At 53.2% G+C, this 18722-nt stretch overlaps 1 protein-coding gene across 1 annotated transcript in view; it reads right to left on the bottom strand.

The window, feature by feature from the left end:
• Positions 1-782: 782 nt before the first annotated feature.
• MED27 (mediator complex subunit 27) overlaps positions 783-18722 on the bottom strand; it is a 1027121-nt gene continuing 1009181 nt past the window's right edge. The window contains exons 7-8 of the mRNA XM_078646177.1: positions 17440-17517; positions 783-1476 (exon numbers count right to left, since the gene is read on the bottom strand). Of these exons, the coding sequence (XP_078502303.1) occupies positions 1342-1476; positions 17440-17517 (213 nt within the window). The 3' untranslated portion in view covers positions 783-1341. The remainder of the gene's footprint in view (positions 1477-17439; positions 17518-18722) is intronic.

Genomic DNA, 18722 nt, shown 5'->3' with positions numbered 1-18722 from the left:
AGGGAAGAAAACAACAGATCAGTTTTATCATCCCTATTTAGATTATGATGGTTTTGAAACCTATCTGACACTGGTAACGAGACCGTCACATCGTTTTGTCCTAACAAGAATGAGACTGGGCCTTGTCCGTCATTTAGTAGCATTTCCTAGTGTGAAACAGCGCCCAGTCTCCCCTTGCCCATGTGATGGGCATACCAAACAAAGCACTTTGCACTTTCTCCTCTTATGCGATTTGTATTTGAACTTCCGAATTGTTTATTTAAAACCTCTGTTTAAAAATTATCACACCATAACTACTAATGCTGCTATGAGTCTACTGTTTACACTTAGAGAGCCCGAGATTTGTTTTTATGCTGCAACATTTATTTTAAGATCAATCCGTGCAAGGAAAAGTATGAGGTTTTAACGTTACAAGAATTGTGATTGTATTTTGTCTGTTTAATGAATTTGTAACTGGATTTTATTATTTGTGTCTGTACATTTGCTTTTATGGTTGCCACATTTTAACCGAATAAAGCTGTTGTGGTCATCTCTAAATTAGCCAGACAGTGCCACCTTGTGACACTGTCACAAGCGCAGGTGTTGACAATTAAGTGCTGGTGTCGCGCACTGTAAACCCCCAGCTCAAATTAAGCACTGAATGCACCAAAACAAAGTAACCCTGACACAGCCTGGAAGGAGCCAACGGACAGAGGTGCAAAACTTCCAGGTGAGAGCAGACAGGTGGTACCAACTGAGCACTTCTTTCTAGGACAAATTGACCAGGACACACTCACATTTCAATCTAGTCCATGTTTATTTAATAATATGAATCCCCCCACCTTTACAAAAATGGAATTCCCCGTGAGCTGCTGCAGCCCACATTCAGAGCCATGTTGGCACTCAGGAAGTGGACAGGACATGGCCTCTGTGGCCTGCTGGACAGCAGGAGGCGGCTTGGACACTGTCGGCTCGAGCAGGTTCAACATTTCTCTCCCTGAAAGAACAGAAGCCTCATCCTGTGAGAAGTAACCAAGCTCTGAAAGAAATAACATTACGTGTGCCCCACAGGAGTGCACCACAGAAGCCTACAGCACATGTCCCTAGAAGGCTGGCCTATGGTTAATGCTAAAAAGCGACTACAAAAACAGAGAATCAGGACTGGTCATCGAAGGCGGACTGGTCATCGAAGGCGGACACCGCAGAGAAGGGCTGGGGCACCAGTGTCCACGGGTAGATGTTGGGTCTTAGGCTTTGTAAGATGGACTCCGGATTCAGAGACGCCCTGCGGGTCCTTGGTCTTGAGAGTAACCCTAGGACGATGGGCACTGCCCGTGCCCCTGCTGCCCTCCGGTGCAGCCCCTACTGCCGGCACGTGTCATGGAAGGCTTCCAGGGTGCGGAAGTCCCGCCACGTGGGCGGAAGGCCATCTTGCAGAAACCTCCCGCAGCGCTGGCAGGGCGCCTGGAACAGCTTGATGTAACTTCTTAACCAGGTCTGCAAAGAGAAGGGCAGAGAGAAGTGAAAGATACGGAATGCCGTGGCGCCTTCCTGTCAGCTCCAATGATCCGAGGACGCAGGACATGCCCTGGCCCTGGGCCCATCCACTCAAGGATCTCACGTCAACAGAAGCGTGCACAACCACAAGGTCACACGGTGCTGACGCACTCCTTTCAGGCTGTCCCTTGAGCTCGCTGCTACCAGAAACTCAAATGAAACCCACATGCTAGAGTTCAGCAACGACCACATGCTGCTAACCCCAACACATGCATGTAGACCCCAAGGTGCTCTTACCGCTAACATAACCCCTACAGCGCCATCCTGATAATGCAAACGTGTGTATTCAAACCAGAATCAATCTTGCTGCACATCCAAAGTCATGCATTCAGTCCCAAAACACACTCACTGCTCACCTGAATCGTGCATTCAACTCAAAGCACTCTTGCTGCTCGCCCACACTCGTGCGTTCAAACCCAAAGCACTCTTGCTGCTCACCCAAACTCATGCATTCAACTCAAAGCTCTCTTGCTGCTCGCCCACACTCATGCATTCAACTCAAAGCACTCTTGCTGCTCACCCAAACTCATGCATTCAACTCAAAGCACTCTTACTGCTCGCCCACACTCATGCATTCAACTCAAAGCACTCTTGCTGCTCGCCCACACTCATGCATTCAACTCAAAGCACTCTTGCTGCTCACCCAAACTCATGCATTCAACTCAAAGCTCTCTTGCTGCTCGCCCACACTCATGCATTCAACTCAAAGCTCTCTTGCTGCTCACCCACACTCATGCATTCAACTCAAAGCACTCTTGCTGCTCGCCCACACTCATGCATTCAACTCAAAGCACTCTTGCTGCTCACCCAAACTCATGCATTCAACTCAAAGCTCTCTTGCTGCTCGCCCACACTCATGCATTCAACTCAAAGCTCTCTTGCTGCTCACCCACACTCATGCATTCAACTCATAGCACTCTTACTGCTCACCCAAACTCATGCATTCAACCCAAAGCACTCTTGCTGCTCGCCCACACTCATGCATTCAACCCCAGAGCACTCTTGCTGCTCGCCCACACTCGTGCGTTCAAACCGAAATCACTCTTGCTGCTCACCCACACTCATGCATTCAACTCATAGCACTCTTGCTGCTCACCCACACTCATGCATTCAACCCAAAGCACTCTGTGCTCACCCACACTCATGCATTCTAACCCAAAGCACTCTTGCTGCTCACCCACACTCATGCATTCAACCCAAAGCACTCTTGCTGCTCACCCAAACTCATGCATTCAACTCAAAGCTCTCTTGCTGCTCGCCCACACTCATGCATTCAACCCCAAAGCACTCTTGCTGCTCACCCACACTCATGCATTCAGTCCCAAAACACACTTACTGCACACCCACACTCATGCATTCAACCCAAAACACACTTACTGCTCACCCACACTCATGCATTCAACCCAAAACACACTCCCTGCTCACCCGAATCATGCATTCAACCCCAGAGCACTCTTGCTGCTCGCCCACACTCATGCATTCAACCCCAGAGCACTCTTGCTGCTCGCCCACACTCATGCGTTCAAACCCAAAGCACTCTTGTTGCTCACCCAAACTCATGCATTCAACTCAAAGCACTCTTGCTGCTCGCCCAAACTCATGCGTTCAAACCCAAAGCACTCTTGCTGCTCGCCCACACTCATGCGTTGAAACCCAAAGCACTCTTGCTGCTCACCCACACTCATGCGTTCAAACCCAAAGCACTCTTGTTGCTCACCCAAACTCATGCATTCAACTCAAAGCACTCTTGCTGCTCGCCCAAACTCATGCGTTCAAACCCAAAGCACTCTTGCTGCTCGCCCACACTCATGCGTTGAAACCCAAAGCACTCTTGCTGCTCACCCACACTCATGCGTTCAAACCCAAACCACTCTTGCTGCTCACCCACACTAATGCATTCAAACCCAAAGCACTCTTGCTGCTCACCCACACTCATGCGTTCAAACCCAAAGCACTCTTGCTGCTCACCCAAACTCATGCGTTCAAACCCAAAGCACTCTTGCTGCTCACCCAAACTCATGCGTTCAAACCCAAAGCACTCTTGCTGCTCGCCCACACTCATGCGTTCAAACCCAAAGCACTCTTGCTGCTCACCCACACTCATGCGTTCAAACCCAAATCACTCTTGTTGATCGCCCAAACTCATGCATTGAACTCATAGCACTCTTGCTGCTCGCCCACACTCATGCGTTCAAACCCAAAGCACTCTTGCTGCTCACCCACACTAATGCATTCAACCCAAAGCACTCTTGTTGCTCACCCAAACTGATGCATTCAACTCAAAGCACTCTTGCTGCTCACCCACACTCATGCATTCAAACCCAAAGCACACTTGCTGCTCGCCCACACTCATGCGTTCAAACCCAAAGCACTCTTGCTTCTCACCCACACTCATGCGTTCAAACCCAAAGCACTCTTGCTGCTCACCCACACTCATGCGTTCAAACCCAAAGCACTCTTGCTGCTCGCCCACACTCATGCGTTCAAACCCAAAGCACTCTTGCTGCTCACCTACACTAATGCATTCAACCCAAAGCACTCTTGCTGCTCACCCAAACTCATGCGTTCAAACCCAAAGCACTCTTGCTGCTCACCCAAACTCATGCGTTCAAACCCAAAGCACTCTTGCTGCTCGCCCACACTCATGCGTTCAAACCCAAAGCACTCTTGCTGCTCACCCACTCATGCGTTCAAACCCAAAGCACTCTTGCTGCTCGCCCACACTCATGCGTTCAAACCCAAAGCACTCTTGCTGCTCACCCACACTAATGCATTCAACCCAAAGCACTCTTGTTGCTCACCCAAACTGATGCATTCAACTCCAAGCACTCTTGCTGCTCACCCACACTCATGCGTTCAAACCCAAAGCACTCTTGCTGCTCACCCACACTCATGCGTTCAAACCCAAACTCATGCATTCAACTCAAAGCACTCTTGCTGCTCACCCACACTCATGCGTTCAAACCCAAAGCACTCTTGCTGCTCACCCACACTCATGCGTTCAAACCCAAAGCCCTCTTGCTGCTCGCCCACACTCATGCGTTGAAACCCAAAGCACTCTTGCTGCTCGCCCACACTCATGCGTTCAAACCCAAAGCACTCTTGCTGCTCACCCACACTCATGCGTTCAAAACCAAACCACTCTTGCTGCTCGCCCACACTAATGCATTCAACCCAAAGCACTCTTGTTGCTCACCCAAACTGATGCATTCAACTCCAAGCACTCTTGCTGCTCACCCACACTCATGCGTTCAAACCCAAAGCACTCTTGCTGCTCACCCACACTAATGCATTCAACCCAAAGCACTCTTGTTGCTCACCCAAACTGATGCATTCAACTCCAAGCACTCTTGCTGCTCACCCACACTCATGCGTTCAAACCCAAAGCACTCTTGCTGCTCACCCACACTCATGCGTTCAAACCTAAAGCCCTCTTGCTGCTCGCCCACACTCATGCGTTGAAACCCAAAGCACTCTTGCTGCTCGCCCACACTCATGCGTTCAAACCCAAAGCACTCTTGCTGCTCACCCACACTCATGCGTTCAAAACCAAACCACTCTTGCTGCTCGCCCACACTCATGCATTCAACTCATAGCACTCTTGCTGCTCACCCAAACTCATGCATTCAACCCAAAGCACTCTTGCTGCTCGCCCACACTCATGCATTCAAACCCAAAGCACTCTTGCTGCTCACCCACGCTCATGCGTTCGAACCCAAAGCACTCTTGCTGCTCACCCACACTCATGCGTTCAAACCCAAACTCATGCGTTCAACTCATAGCTCTCTTGCTGCTCACCCACACTCATGCGTTCAAACCCAAAGCACTCTTGCTGCTCGCCCAAACTCATGCGTTCAACTCATAGCTCTCTTGCTGCTCACCCACACTCATGCGTTCAAACCCAAAGCACTCTTGCTGCTCGCCCAAACTCATGCGTTCAACTCATAGCACTCTTACTGCTCACCCACACTCATGCATTCAACACAAAGCACTCTTGCTGCTCACCCACACTCATGCATTCAACTCATAGCACTCTTGCTGCTCACCCAAACTCATGCATTCAACCCAAAGCACTCTTGCTGCTCGCCCACACTCATGCATTCAACTCAAAGCACGCTTGCTGCTCACCCACACTCATGCATTCAACCCAAAGCACTCTTGCTGCTCACCCACACTCATGCATTCAACCCAAAGCACTCTTGCTGCTCACCCACACTCATGCATTCAACCCAAAGCACTCTTACTGCTCACCCACACTCATGCATTCAACCCAAAGCACTCTTTCTGCTCGCCCACACTCATGCGTTCAAACCCAAAGCACTCTTGCTGCTCACCTACACTCATGCGTTCAAACCTAAAGCACTCTTGCTGCTCACCCACACTCATGCGTTCGAACCCAAAGCACTCTTGCTGCTCACCCATACTGTGCGTTCACCTCAAGGCTCTCCTGCTGCTCACAAAACCTCTTGCCTCTAAAGCGGACTCATGCGCGGAACCTCAAAGTACTGTTGCTGCTGAGGGAGCAATGGTTTCCGGTCCGGACACAGTACCGAAACTGCCCTCCTGGCCATGACTGAGCATCTGCGTACCATTCTGGATGCTGGTCAGACGGCGGCACCCACACTCATGCGTTCAAACCCAAAGCACTCTTGCTGCTCGCCCACACTCATGCGTTCAAACCCAAAGCACTCTTGCTGCTCACCCACACTAATGCATTCAACCCAAAGCACTCTTGCTGCTCACCCAAACTCATGCGTTCAAACCCAAAGAACTCTTGCTGCTCACCCAAACTCATGCGTTCAAACCCAAAGCACTCTTGCTGCTCGCCCACACTCATGCGTTCAAACCCAAAGCACTCTTGCTGCTCACCCACTCATGCGTTCAAACCTAAAGCACTCTTGCTGCTCGCCCACACTCATGCATTCAAACCCAAAGCACTCTTGCTGCTCACCCACACTCATGCGTTCAAACCCAAAGCACTCTTGCTGCTCGCCCACACTCATGCATTCAAACCCAAAGCACTCTTGCTGCTCGCCCAAACTCATGCGTTCAACTCATAGCACTCTTACTGCTCACCCACACTCATGCATTCAACCCAAAGCACTCTTGCTGCTCACCCACACTCATGCATTCAACTCATAGCACTCTTGCTGCTCACCCAAACTCATGCATTCAACCCAAAGCACTCTTGCTGCTCGCCCACACTCATGCATTCAACTCAAAGCACTCTTGCTGCTCACCCACACTCATGCATTCAACCCAAAGCACTCTTGCTGCTCACCCACACTCATGCATTCAACCCAAAGCACTCTTGCTGCTCACCCACACTCATGCATTCAACCCAAAGCACTCTTGCTGCTCGCCCACACTCATGCGTTCAACCCAAAGCACTCTTTCTGCTCGCCCACACTCATGCGTTCAAACCCAAAGCACTCTTGCTGCTCACCTACACTCATGCGTTCAAACCTAAAGCACTCTTTCTGCTCGCCCACACTCATGCGTTCGAACCCAAAGCACTCTTGCTGCTCGCCCAAACTCATGCGTTCAACTCATAGCACTCTTACTGCTCACCCACACTCATGCGTTCAAACCCAAAGCACTCTTGCTGCTCACCTACACTAATGCATTCAACCCAAAGCACTCTTGCTGCTCACCCAAACTCATGCGTTCAAACCCAAAGCACTCTTGCTGCTCACCCAAACTCATGCGTTCAAACCCAAAGCACTCTTGCTGCTCGCCCACACTCATGCGTTCAAACCCAAAGCACTCTTGCTGCTCACCCACTCATGCGTTCAAACCCAAAGCACTCTTGCTGCTCGCCCACACTCATGCGTTCAAACCCAAAGCACTCTTGCTGCTCACCCACACTAATGCATTCAACCCAAAGCACTCTTGTTGCTCACCCAAACTGATGCATTCAACTCCAAGCACTCTTGCTGCTCACCCACACTCATGCGTTCAAACCCAAAGCACTCTTGCTGCTCACCCACACTCATGCGTTCAAACCCAAAGCACTCTTGTTGCTCACCCAAACTCATGCATTCAACTCAAAGCACTCTTGCTGCTCACCCACACTCATGCGTTCAAACCCAAAGCACTCTTGCTGCTCACCCACACTCATGCGTTCAAACCCAAAGCCCTCTTGCTGCTCGCCCACACTCATGCGTTGAAACCCAAAGCACTCTTGCTGCTCGCCCACACTCATGCGTTCAAACCCAAAGCACTCTTGCTGCTCACCCACACTCATGCGTTCAAAACCAAACCACTCTTGCTGCTCGCCCACACTAATGCATTCAACCCAAAGCACTCTTGTTGCTCACCCAAACTGATGCATTCAACTCCAAGCACTCTTGCTGCTCACCCACACTCATGCGTTCAAACCCAAAGCACTCTTGCTGCTCACCCACACTAATGCATTCAACCCAAAGCACTCTTGTTGCTCACCCAAACTGATGCATTCAACTCCAAGCACTCTTGCTGCTCACCCACACTCATGCGTTCAAACCCAAAGCACTCTTGCTGCTCACCCACACTCATGCGTTCAAACCTAAAGCCCTCTTGCTGCTCGCCCACACTCATGCGTTGAAACCCAAAGCACTCTTGCTGCTCGCCCACACTCATGCGTTCAAACCCAAAGCACTCTTGCTGCTCACCCACACTCATGCGTTCAAAACCAAACCACTCTTGCTGCTCGCCCACACTCATGCATTCAACTCATAGCACTCTTGCTGCTCACCCAAACTCATGCATTCAACCCAAAGCACTCTTGCTGCTCGCCCACACTCATGCATTCAAACCCAAAGCACTCTTGCTGCTCACCCACGCTCATGCGTTCGAACCCAAAGCACTCTTGCTGCTCACCCACACTCATGCGTTCAAACCCAAACTCATGCGTTCAACTCATAGCTCTCTTGCTGCTCACCCACACTCATGCGTTCAAACCCAAAGCACTCTTGCTGCTCGCCCAAACTCATGCGTTCAACTCATAGCTCTCTTGCTGCTCACCCACACTCATGCGTTCAAACCCAAAGCACTCTTGCTGCTCGCCCAAACTCATGCGTTCAACTCATAGCACTCTTACTGCTCACCCACACTCATGCATTCAACACAAAGCACTCTTGCTGCTCACCCACACTCATGCATTCAACTCATAGCACTCTTGCTGCTCACCCAAACTCATGCATTCAACCCAAAGCACTCTTGCTGCTCGCCCACACTCATGCATTCAACTCAAAGCACGCTTGCTGCTCACCCACACTCATGCATTCAACCCAAAGCACTCTTGCTGCTCACCCACACTCATGCATTCAACCCAAAGCACTCTTGCTGCTCACCCACACTCATGCATTCAACCCAAAGCACTCTTACTGCTCACCCACACTCATGCATTCAACCCAAAGCACTCTTTCTGCTCGCCCACACTCATGCGTTCAAACCTAAAGCACTCTTGCTGCTCACCCACACTCATGCGTTCGAACCCAAAGCACTCTTGCTGCTCACCCACACTCATGCGTTCAAACCCAAAGCACTCTTGCTGCTCACCCATACTCGTGCGTTCACCTCAAGGCTCTCCTGCTGCTCACAAAACCTCTTGCCTCTAAAGCGGACTCATGCGCGGAACCTCAAAGTACTGTTGCTGCTGAGGGAGCAATGGTTTCCGGTCCGGACACAGTAGCGAAACTGCCCTCCTGGCCATGACTGAGCATCTGCGTACCATTCTGGATGCTGGTCAGACGGCGGCACTGATCCTATTGGACCTCAGTGCCGCATTTGACACTGTCTCATATGGCATTTTGATACAACGTCTGGAGGAGGCCGGTATAATGGGTATGGCTCTGGAATGCTTTCGTTCTTTTCTGTCTGGGAGATCCTTTCGGGTTACCGCCCCACCCTTTCTATTTCAGGTTCACTCTATTAGAGAGGGGGCACCTCAGGGCTTTGCCCTGAGCCCCACTCTGTTCAACGTATATGTTCAGCCACTTGCTGCGTGCGCCAAGCAGTGGGATCTCTCCATCGTCTCATATGCGGATGACACGCAGCTGGTGGTGGCACTGACAGAAGGATCCACTATGCATGCCTCTAAATTTAGAGATGGTCCGACGGCGGTGTCCGAATGGATGACTTCCAATTACTTACAATTAAACGCTAGCAAAACTGAGGTTTTGATAGCTGGTAAGAATGCTAGTCTGTGGGGTGAACATTGGTGGCCGAGGGCGTTGGGTAAGACTCCTGAGCCTAAGGTTGAGGTGAAGAACTTAGGGGTGTGGATGGACTCTTCCCTTAGTTTTCGGTTGCATACAATAAAGGGTTTCCAACACATGTTTATTACGGGGGCTCAGACCTCTTCTAAAGTTCTTTGAGTCCGCAACACGTCAGTTGATTGTCCAGTCAATGATTTTATCTCGACTGGACTATGCCAGCTCCCCGTTCTTAGGTGCCAATCAATCCGAGATTGCTCGACTTCAACGCACTCAAAATATGGCGGCCAGAGTGTTGTTAGGGTTTCCTCGGTGTTGCTCTATCTCCAAGACTATCCTGAAACTTCATTGGTTGCCTGTGGCAGAGCGCATTGAGTTTAAAACTCTGTGTCTTTCATTTAAGATACTAAAATTTGCTTCGCCCAGCCTGCTTTGCAACATTCGGACTCCCTATGTTCCACCTCGTGCGTTGCGCTCCTTTGGGCAGCATTTAGTTACTGCCCCTCGCGTAAAGCGCTGTAGAGCTGGGGGTCGCTCTTTCCGCTATTTAGCGGCAAAGTTATGGAATTCTCTGCCACCTGAGATCCGAGGCATGGATGGCCTGCTGGACTTCACGATAGCGATTAAAACCTATCTTTTTCCACCGCAATAGTTCTGTTATCGGCTCGTATCTGAGTCCCCTGTTTTGGGTTCTCTGGATTGGTTTGTGTGAGTGAAAGCGCCGGGACGCCCCTTTGCTGGGGCAGCTGGGCGCTATAGAAGCACATATAACATAACATAACATGTGTTAGGCCCCCAGGCTTCTCTTGACCCCACCAATGCTCCCGCCACTGGAGCGCGCAGACCCCCCATGGGTCGGAGCACAGCGACTCTGCTGGTCCAGGGGGATCCCCCAGAAGGCGACGGCTCGCTCCGTTACGCCTCATCCAGCAGCCAATGGCGCGTAAACCGCGCCAAATACTTTCTAATTACGGGTGCAAAGGACCCGCGTTCACGTCCCTTCAGGAGAAAACGGATCCCATTTCCTCCTCCATTTTACAATAATGAATGCTGACAGCGCGCGGGCCTCTTTCATCCAATCACATGCTCAACTTCACCCAGGCAGGTCCCCATTAACATATGCAAATATGTCTTTTGACAGCAGGTTGTGGCATTCTGCGCGCGCGCTCCTGTGAGCTGCTCTCCGCTGGAGTGCCAGCAGGGAGGCCAGGCCGCGTGCACGCGCACGGAGGGCTGCGCGGCCATGTGACGGGAGTCTGTGTGCACGCGCACGGAGGGCCGAGCAGTCATGCAGGCCCAGCCGCGTGCACGCGCACGGAGGGTCATGCAGGCCCAGTCGCGTGCACGGAGGGCCGAGCAGTCATGCAGACCCTGCCACGTGCACGGGCCCCGAGCAGTCATGCAGGCCCAGCCTCGTGCACGCGCACGGAAGGTCATGCAGGCCCAGCCGCGTGCACGGGCACGGAGGGCCGAGCAGTCATGCAGACCCTGCCACGTGCACGGGCCCCGAGCAGTCATGCAGGCCCAGCCGCGTGCACGCGCATGGATCGCCTCGTATCCAGGCGCAGGGACCCTGGGACCTCGGCTGGAACCATCCATAGAAGTCTTAACATCTCCGCCTTGGTTCCTGCCCCGGCAGCCAGCCTCGGGGAGGTCGATACCAGCTCTTAAAAAGCCCTCGGCCCCTGGCGGCCTCTGCGGGAAAACACGAGATAAGGGACCCCAGCGGCTCGAAGTACAAGCGCCGCTGTCATGGGCTTCAGATCCGGCCGCCGAGCAGGCAAAGTGGGGCAGATCGAATCAGGAAGGAACAAGACACGATGGAGCTGCTCAGGGGGCCCACAGCTTCACAGCGCTGCATACAAGAGACGAGCTTCACAGAGCTACAAGAGGCGAGCTTCACAGCCTTGCAAGAGGCCAGCTTCACAGCGCTGCAAGAGGCCAGCTTCACAGCGCTGCAAGAGGCCAGCTTCACAGCGCTGCAAGAGGCCAGCTTCACAGCGCTGCAAGAGGCCAGCTTCACAGCGCTGCAAGAGGCGAGCCTCGCAGCGCTGCAAGAGGCCAGCTTCACAGCGCTGCAAGAGGCCAGCTTCACAGCGCTGTGTCTAGAGTCAGGCGCAGTACAGCTCGCTCAAGGGACCCACAGCCTTCACATTGCTGCAAGGGGCGAGCTTCACAGCGCTGTGTCTAGAGTCAGGCTCGGTACAGCTCGCTCAAGGGACCCACAGCCTTCACGGCGCTGCAAGAGGCGACCTTCACAGCGCTGTCTCTAGAGTCAGACACACTACAGCTCGCTCAAGGGACTCACAGTCTTCACCTTGCTGCAAGAGGCGAGCTTCACAGCGCTGCAAGAGGCGAGCTTCACAGCGCTGTGTCTAGAGTCAGGCTCGGTACAGCTCACTCAAGGGACCCACAGCCTTCATTCACATAGCTACAAGAGGCGAGCTTCAGGGCGCTGTGTCTACAGTCAGACACAGTACAGCTCGCTCAAGGGACCCACAGCCTTTACATAAATGCAAGAGGCGAGCTTCAAAGCGCTGTCTCTAGAGTCAGACACACTACAGCTCGCTCATGGGACTCGCAGTCTTCACCTTGCTGCAAGAGGCGAGCTTCACAGCGCTGCAAGAGGCGAGCTTCACAGCGCGGTGTCTAGAATCAGGCTCGCTCAAGGGACCCACAGCCTTCACGGCGCTGCAAGAGGCGAGCTTCACAGCGCTGTGTCTAGAGTCAGGCTCGGTACAGCTCGCTTAAGGGACCCACAGCCTTCACAGCGCTGGCAGAGTCGAGCTTCACAGTGCTGTGTCTACAGTCAAGCACATTACAGCTCGCTCAAGGGACCCACAGCCTTCACAGCGCTGCAAGAGGCCAGCTTCACAGCGCTGTGTCTAGAGTCAGGCGCAGTACAGCTCGCTCAAGGGACCCACAGCCTTCACATTGCTGCAAGGGGCGAGCTTCACAGCGCTGTGTCTAGAGTCAGGCTCGGTACAGCTCGCTCAAGGGACCCACAGCCTTCACGGCGCTGCAAGAGGCGACCTTCACAGCGCTGTGTCTAGAGTCAGGCACGATACAGCTCGCTCAAGGGACCCACAGCCTTCACAGCGCTGCAAGAGTCGAGATTCACAGCGCTGTGTCTACAGTCAGACACAGTACAGCTCGCTCAAGGGACCCACAGCCTTCACAGCGCTGCAAGAGTCGAGATTCACAGCGCTGTGTCTACAGTCAGACACAGTACAGCTCGCTTAAGGGACCCACAGCCTTCACAGCGCTGCAAGAGGCGAGCTTCACAGCGCTGTGTCTAGAGTCAGGCTCGGTACAGCTCACTCAAGGGACCCACAGCCTTCATTCACATAGCTACAAGAGGCGAGCTTCAGGGCGCTGTGTCTACAGTCAGACACAGTACAGCTCGCTCAAGGGACCCACAGCCTTTACATAAATGCAAGAGGCGAGCTTCAAAGCGCTGTCTCTAGAGTCAGACACACTACAGCTCGCTCAAGGGACTCGCAGTCTTCACCTTGCTGCAAGAGGCGAGCTTCACAGCGCGGTGTCTAGAATCAGGCTCGATACAGCTCGCTCAAGGGACCCACAGCCTTCACAGCGCTGCAAGAGGCGAGCTTCACAGCGCTGTGTCTAGAGTCAGGCTCGGTACAGCTCGCTCAAGGGACCCACAGCCTTCACTGCGCTGCAAGAGGCGACCTTCACAGCGCTGTGTCTAGAGTCAGGCACGATACAGCTCGCTCAAGGGACCCACAGCCTTCACAGCGCTGCAAGAGTCGAGATTCACAGCGCTGTGTCTACAGTCAGACACAGTACAGCTCGCTTAAGGGACCCACAGCCTTCACAGCGCTGCAAGAGGCGAGCTTCACAGCGCTGTGTCTACAGTCAGACACAGTACAGCTCGTTTAAGGGACCCACAGCCTTCACAGCGCTGGCAGAGTCGAGCTTCACAGTGCTGTGTCTACAGTCAAGCACATTACAGCTCGCTCAAGGGACCCACAGCCTTCACAGCGCTGCAAGAGGCCAGCTTCACAGCGCTGTGTCTAGAGTCAGGCGCAGTACAGCTCGCTCAAGAGACCCACAGCCTTCACATTGCTGCAAGGGGCGAGCTTCACAGCGCTGTGTCTAGAGTCAGGCGCAGTACAGCTCGCTCAAGGGACCCACAGCCTTCACATTGCTGCAAGGGGCGAGCTTCACAGCGCTGTGTCTAGAGTCAGGCGCAGTACAGCTCGCTCAAGGGACCCACAGCCTTCACATTGCTGCAAGAGTCGAACTTCACAGCGCTGTGTCTAGAGTCAGGCGCAGTACAGCTCGCTCAAGGGACCCACAGCTTCACAGCGCTACAAGAGGCGGGCTTCGCATTGCTGCAAGAGTCGAGCTTCACAGCGCTGTGTCTAGAGTCAGACACACTACAGCTCGCTCAAGGGACCCACAGCCTTCACAGCGCTGCAGACCTTACGACGAGGGCAGGCCGTTCCTCGGCCACCATATCGGTGTCAGTACGGACAGAATTTAAAGAGAGGCCTCATGAAAAAGCAGGATAGCGGGCCCTCGTCAGTCAGTCACGCCCAGAGCTTCAACTGCACGTGGCCTCTCATCGAGAGATGAAAAGACGACCCTTCGCCCGGGGGGGGGGACACGATTACAGAAGCAGGCTGGGCCCAGGGGTCGTCACTTGGCTGAGAGCAGAGAGAGTCCTAGGCGTGTGCAGTCCAGGGCACCAAAGGGCGCCATCTGCTGGAGGGTCTCTCCTCCTGCATGGGGGGGGGGGGGGGGTCTTCAGAAGCATGTACCCACAAATAGGTGCCAGGGCACGTGCCAGGAGACAGACTCAATGCCCCTGACATCTCTGCCAATGACAGCATCAACACAAGTACTAACCCTCACACTTCCACCAGTGTGGCAATTCAGACTATTCCAGGCCCCCAAAGCCAGAGTAATACTTGGGACGCTGGTATTAGTCATTTTTAATGCATATTGTATGAATAAACAACTATTGTGCTCATCTGTAAGTTAGACAAACAACGCCACCATGTGGTAGACTGTCATAAGTGCAGGTGTGGACAATTAAGTGTGGGTACCGAGGACCGGAAACCACCGGCTCAAATTAAGCACTGCATGTACCAGTCCGTGTGCTCAGGAGGATCTGGGCTCACAGGACCACCAGGATGTACCCTGAACGCATCAGTGGGACGTCCTGCTACTGGCCCAACCAAGAAGACGATGGCTTTGACCTTCCATCTAGAGGCCCAGTGGTTGGCCTCAAGGAGCGCAGCCAATCAATCAATCAATCAATCAGGTCATTTGTAGAGCGCACTACTCACCCGTAGGGTCTCAAGGCGCTGGGAGGGGGGGGGGGGGGGTGCCGCTACTGCTCGAACAGCCAGGTCTTGAGCTTCTTCCTGAAGGAGAGGTGGTCTTGGGTCAGGCGCAGATTGGTCGGAAGTGAGTTCCAGGTCTTGGCGGCCAGGTAGGAGAAGGATCTTCCTCCTGTTGTCGCTCTTCGGATGCGGGGGACGGCGGCGAGGGCGTGGTTGGTTGATCTGAGGAGGCGCTTGGGAGTGTAGAAGTTGATCCGGTTGTTGAGGTAGCTTGGGCCTTGGTCGTGTAGGGCTTTGTGCGCGTGGGTGAGGAGCCGGAAGGTGATTCTCTTGTTGACCGGGAGCCAGTGCAGATCTCTCAGGTGTCCGGAGATGTGGCTGCGACGGGGGATGTCGAGGATGAGTCTCGCCGAGGCGTTCTGGATCCGCTGGAGTCTCTTCTGGAGTTTGGCGGTGGTTCCGGCGTAGAGGGCGTTGCCGTAGTCCAGTCGGCTGGTGACGAGGGCCTGGGTGACCGTCTTCCTCGTCTCGGTGGGGATCCACCGGAAGATCTTACGTAGCATGCGCAGGATGTTGAAGCATGACGAGGAGACGGCGTTGACTTGTCTGGTCATGGAGAGGGAGGAGTCCAGTATGAAGCCCAGGTTGCGTGCGTGGTCCGTCGGTTTGGGTGCGGTGCCCAGGGCGGGGGGCCACCAGGAGTCGTCCCAGGCGGAGGGCGTGGAGCCCAGGATGAGGACCTCCGTCTTGTCTGAGTTCAGTTTCAGGCGGCTGGTCGTCATCCATTCGGCTACGTCTCTCATCCCTTCGTGCAGGTTGGCTCTGGCGGTGTCGGGGTCGTTGGTCAGGGAGAGGATCAGCTGGGTGTCGTCGGCGTAGGAGATGATGTTCAGGTTGTGTTTGCGTACGATGGCCGCGAGGGGGCTCATGTAGACGTTGAAGAGGGTGGGGCTCAGTGAGGATCCTTGAGGGACGCCGCAGATGACTTTGGTGGCCTCTGACTTGTACGGTGGTAGGCGGACTCTTTGTGTTCTTCCGTCGAGGAAGGAGGTGATCCATTCCAGTGCCTTCTCCTGGATTCCGATGTTGCTGAGGCGCTGTACTAGGGTGCGGTGGCAGACCGTGTCGAAAGCCGCGGAGAGGTCCAGGAGGATGAGGGCCGCTGTTTCTCCGTTGTCCATCAGAGTTCGAAGGTCGTCGGTGGCGGCGATGAGGGTGGTCTCGGTGCTGTGGTTCGCTCGGAAGCCGGACTGTGAGGGGTCGAGGGATCCATTCGTCTCGAGGAAGGCGGCCAGCTGTTTGTTGACGGTCTTCTCGATGACTTTGGCCGGGAACGGGAGGAGCGAGATGGGACGGTAGTTCTTGAGGTCGGTGGGGTTTGCTGTAGGTTTCTTGAGAAGAGCGCTGAGTTCGGCGTGCTTCCAGCTCTCAGGGAAGGTGGCGGAGTCGAAGGAGGTGTTGATGATGTCCCGCAGGTGGGGTGCGAGGACAGCGTCGGCCTTGTTGAAGATGTGGTGAGGGCAGGGGTCAGTCGGAGATCCGGAATGGATGGAGTTCATGGTGCGGATGGTGTCTTCGGTGCTGATCGGGGTCCAGGTGCGGAGGGTGGCGGTGGGTGGCGTCGTTGCGGTTGTGGCTTGCGTTGGTTGGTTGTTGAAGCTGTTGTGTATGTCCGTGATCTTGTTGTGGAAGTAGGACGCGAGGGAGTTGCAGAGGTCTTGCGATGGGGTGATGTCGTTGTTTCCGGCGCTGGGGTTGGAGAGCTCTTTCAGAATGATGCTTGTGTGGCTGAGGCAGGTGGCTCCTAGGCAGAGACATCTTGGAGGAGAGAGGACCTCCGCTGGTCACACGCACGTGCCACAGGCTGATGGAGAAAGTACAAAACAGGCAGGGCTCGAGTCGGGGTACCATGCGGATGGATGGCGTCCCCCCACTTATTTTACCGGGAGCTCGATAACTGGAGCAAATGGAGCCACACATTCACTCTTTGGCCTCCCTGTGGCGAGATTGGAGCCCATTCAGAACGCTGCTCACGCGCTGGCTTCTCTGATGCAATCGCATCTAAGGGGTGAGCGAGGGGAGGCAATGAGTCTGCTGGTGCCAGCCACCTTTCGTGATGTCACTTCCTGTCATGATGTCAGCGTCCCCCCACTTCTTTTTTTAGGACTTGTGCCTTGAATACAGGTGGAAGGGAAGTGTAACGCGTCGTGTTTCAAGTCATTCCTAGGCAGGGGGTGTCAACGAGGACGCACCAGAGTAGGCCTAGAGAAGGCCCAGGCTGCCTTACCCTCACGCTGCTGCTCTGCCGCCACCCACAATTCTCCCCAATAACCAGGCACTCCTGTCACTCAGCCCTGATGACTCCTGTCACTCAGCCTTGATAAACTTACCATGAAGGAGCGGACCACCACATCGGGCATCTGGGGCAGCTGGTAGTGCAGCAGGGCCGTGGTGGCATGGTCGGTCACCTGCAAAGAAACAGAGAGTGGAACATTTTAGTAAAAAATGCAAAATACTTGGTGCTGTCACGTCGGCGAAACTACGGGGGAAACTTCCCCGTCAACACAAGGTAACAAGAGCGGGGACTGAAAATGTACCCCCTGCACTTCGACAGCAGTTTCCCACCCGCTCACCGGGTGCAAGCTGAGAGGGTGGACCTCAATATAAATTTGCAAAGTCCTCCCACCTTTGGGCAAGGTGGAAGGGCGTTGACATGAGAAAAAACAGTGGTCCTAGACTATTGATTAGATTGACCTTATCAAAATAACATTTTTAGATTGAGAGATGCGATTGAATCTGCATATTTGGAATCAAGCTACATGGGAGAAAAGATTGATTGAATGAACAATAAACACCATACCCACATTTCAAATTTTTATATTATCAAAAATCAAACACAGTTATTTACAAAGTCAAAAAAACTATTCTACTAATACACGGCGCAAGGACTATGAGAGTTATAGTCAAAGTGAAAGGAAAGGGGTGCTCAAGTGAAGAGAAAGAATAAAGGAGCAGTTATATTATACAGTTCCAATATTTACAAAAAACAACAAGGCGGCAATTCTTCCGCTAGTTGAACAAGCCTGTCCAAGCTATTCAAGGGAAAAGGGGGGATGGGGCAATATGGGGTACAGGCACATTAAATAACAAGCATTAGAAATGCAATCGGGCTCGGATTTATTTGAGTTTGAGCTAATGGCATTGTAAATGCAATGTATTGTTGCTATGTGTTATGGAGTGTGTTCATGTGGTGTGTACTGCCAGTGATCTCCTTGTGAGTGTGAGAATATTGCACCGTTACTGCCTGTGTTGTCCTTCTTGTGAGTGTGAGAAGCTTGCACCTCTGCTGCCTGTGGTCTCCTTGTGAGTGTAAGAAGCTTGCACCTCTGCTGCCTGTGGTCTCCTTGTGAGTGTAAGAAGCTTGCACCTCTGCTGCCTGTGATATCCTTCTTGTGAGTGTAAGAAGCTTGCACTGCTGCTGCCTGTGATGTCGTTCTTGTGAGTGTGAGAAGCTTGCACAGCTGCTGCCTGTGAGTATGAGAAGATTGCATTGTGCATCTCTGTGCTGTGCCTGTTCTTTGTAAGGGACTCTTGCTCTGTTGCTGCTGCTGCCTTGGCACAGTACCTGCTGTGAGTGTGTAAGGGAAGCTTGCACCACTGCTGCTTGTGATGT

This window comes from Lissotriton helveticus, chromosome 5_1 (genome assembly GCF_964261635.1).
Source record: "Lissotriton helveticus chromosome 5_1, aLisHel1.1, whole genome shotgun sequence".
In the NCBI taxonomy this organism is placed as follows: domain Eukaryota; kingdom Metazoa; phylum Chordata; class Amphibia; order Caudata; family Salamandridae; genus Lissotriton; species Lissotriton helveticus.
The sequence above is the reverse complement of the archived record's forward strand: the minus strand, read 5'-3'. Positions and strand labels throughout refer to the sequence as shown.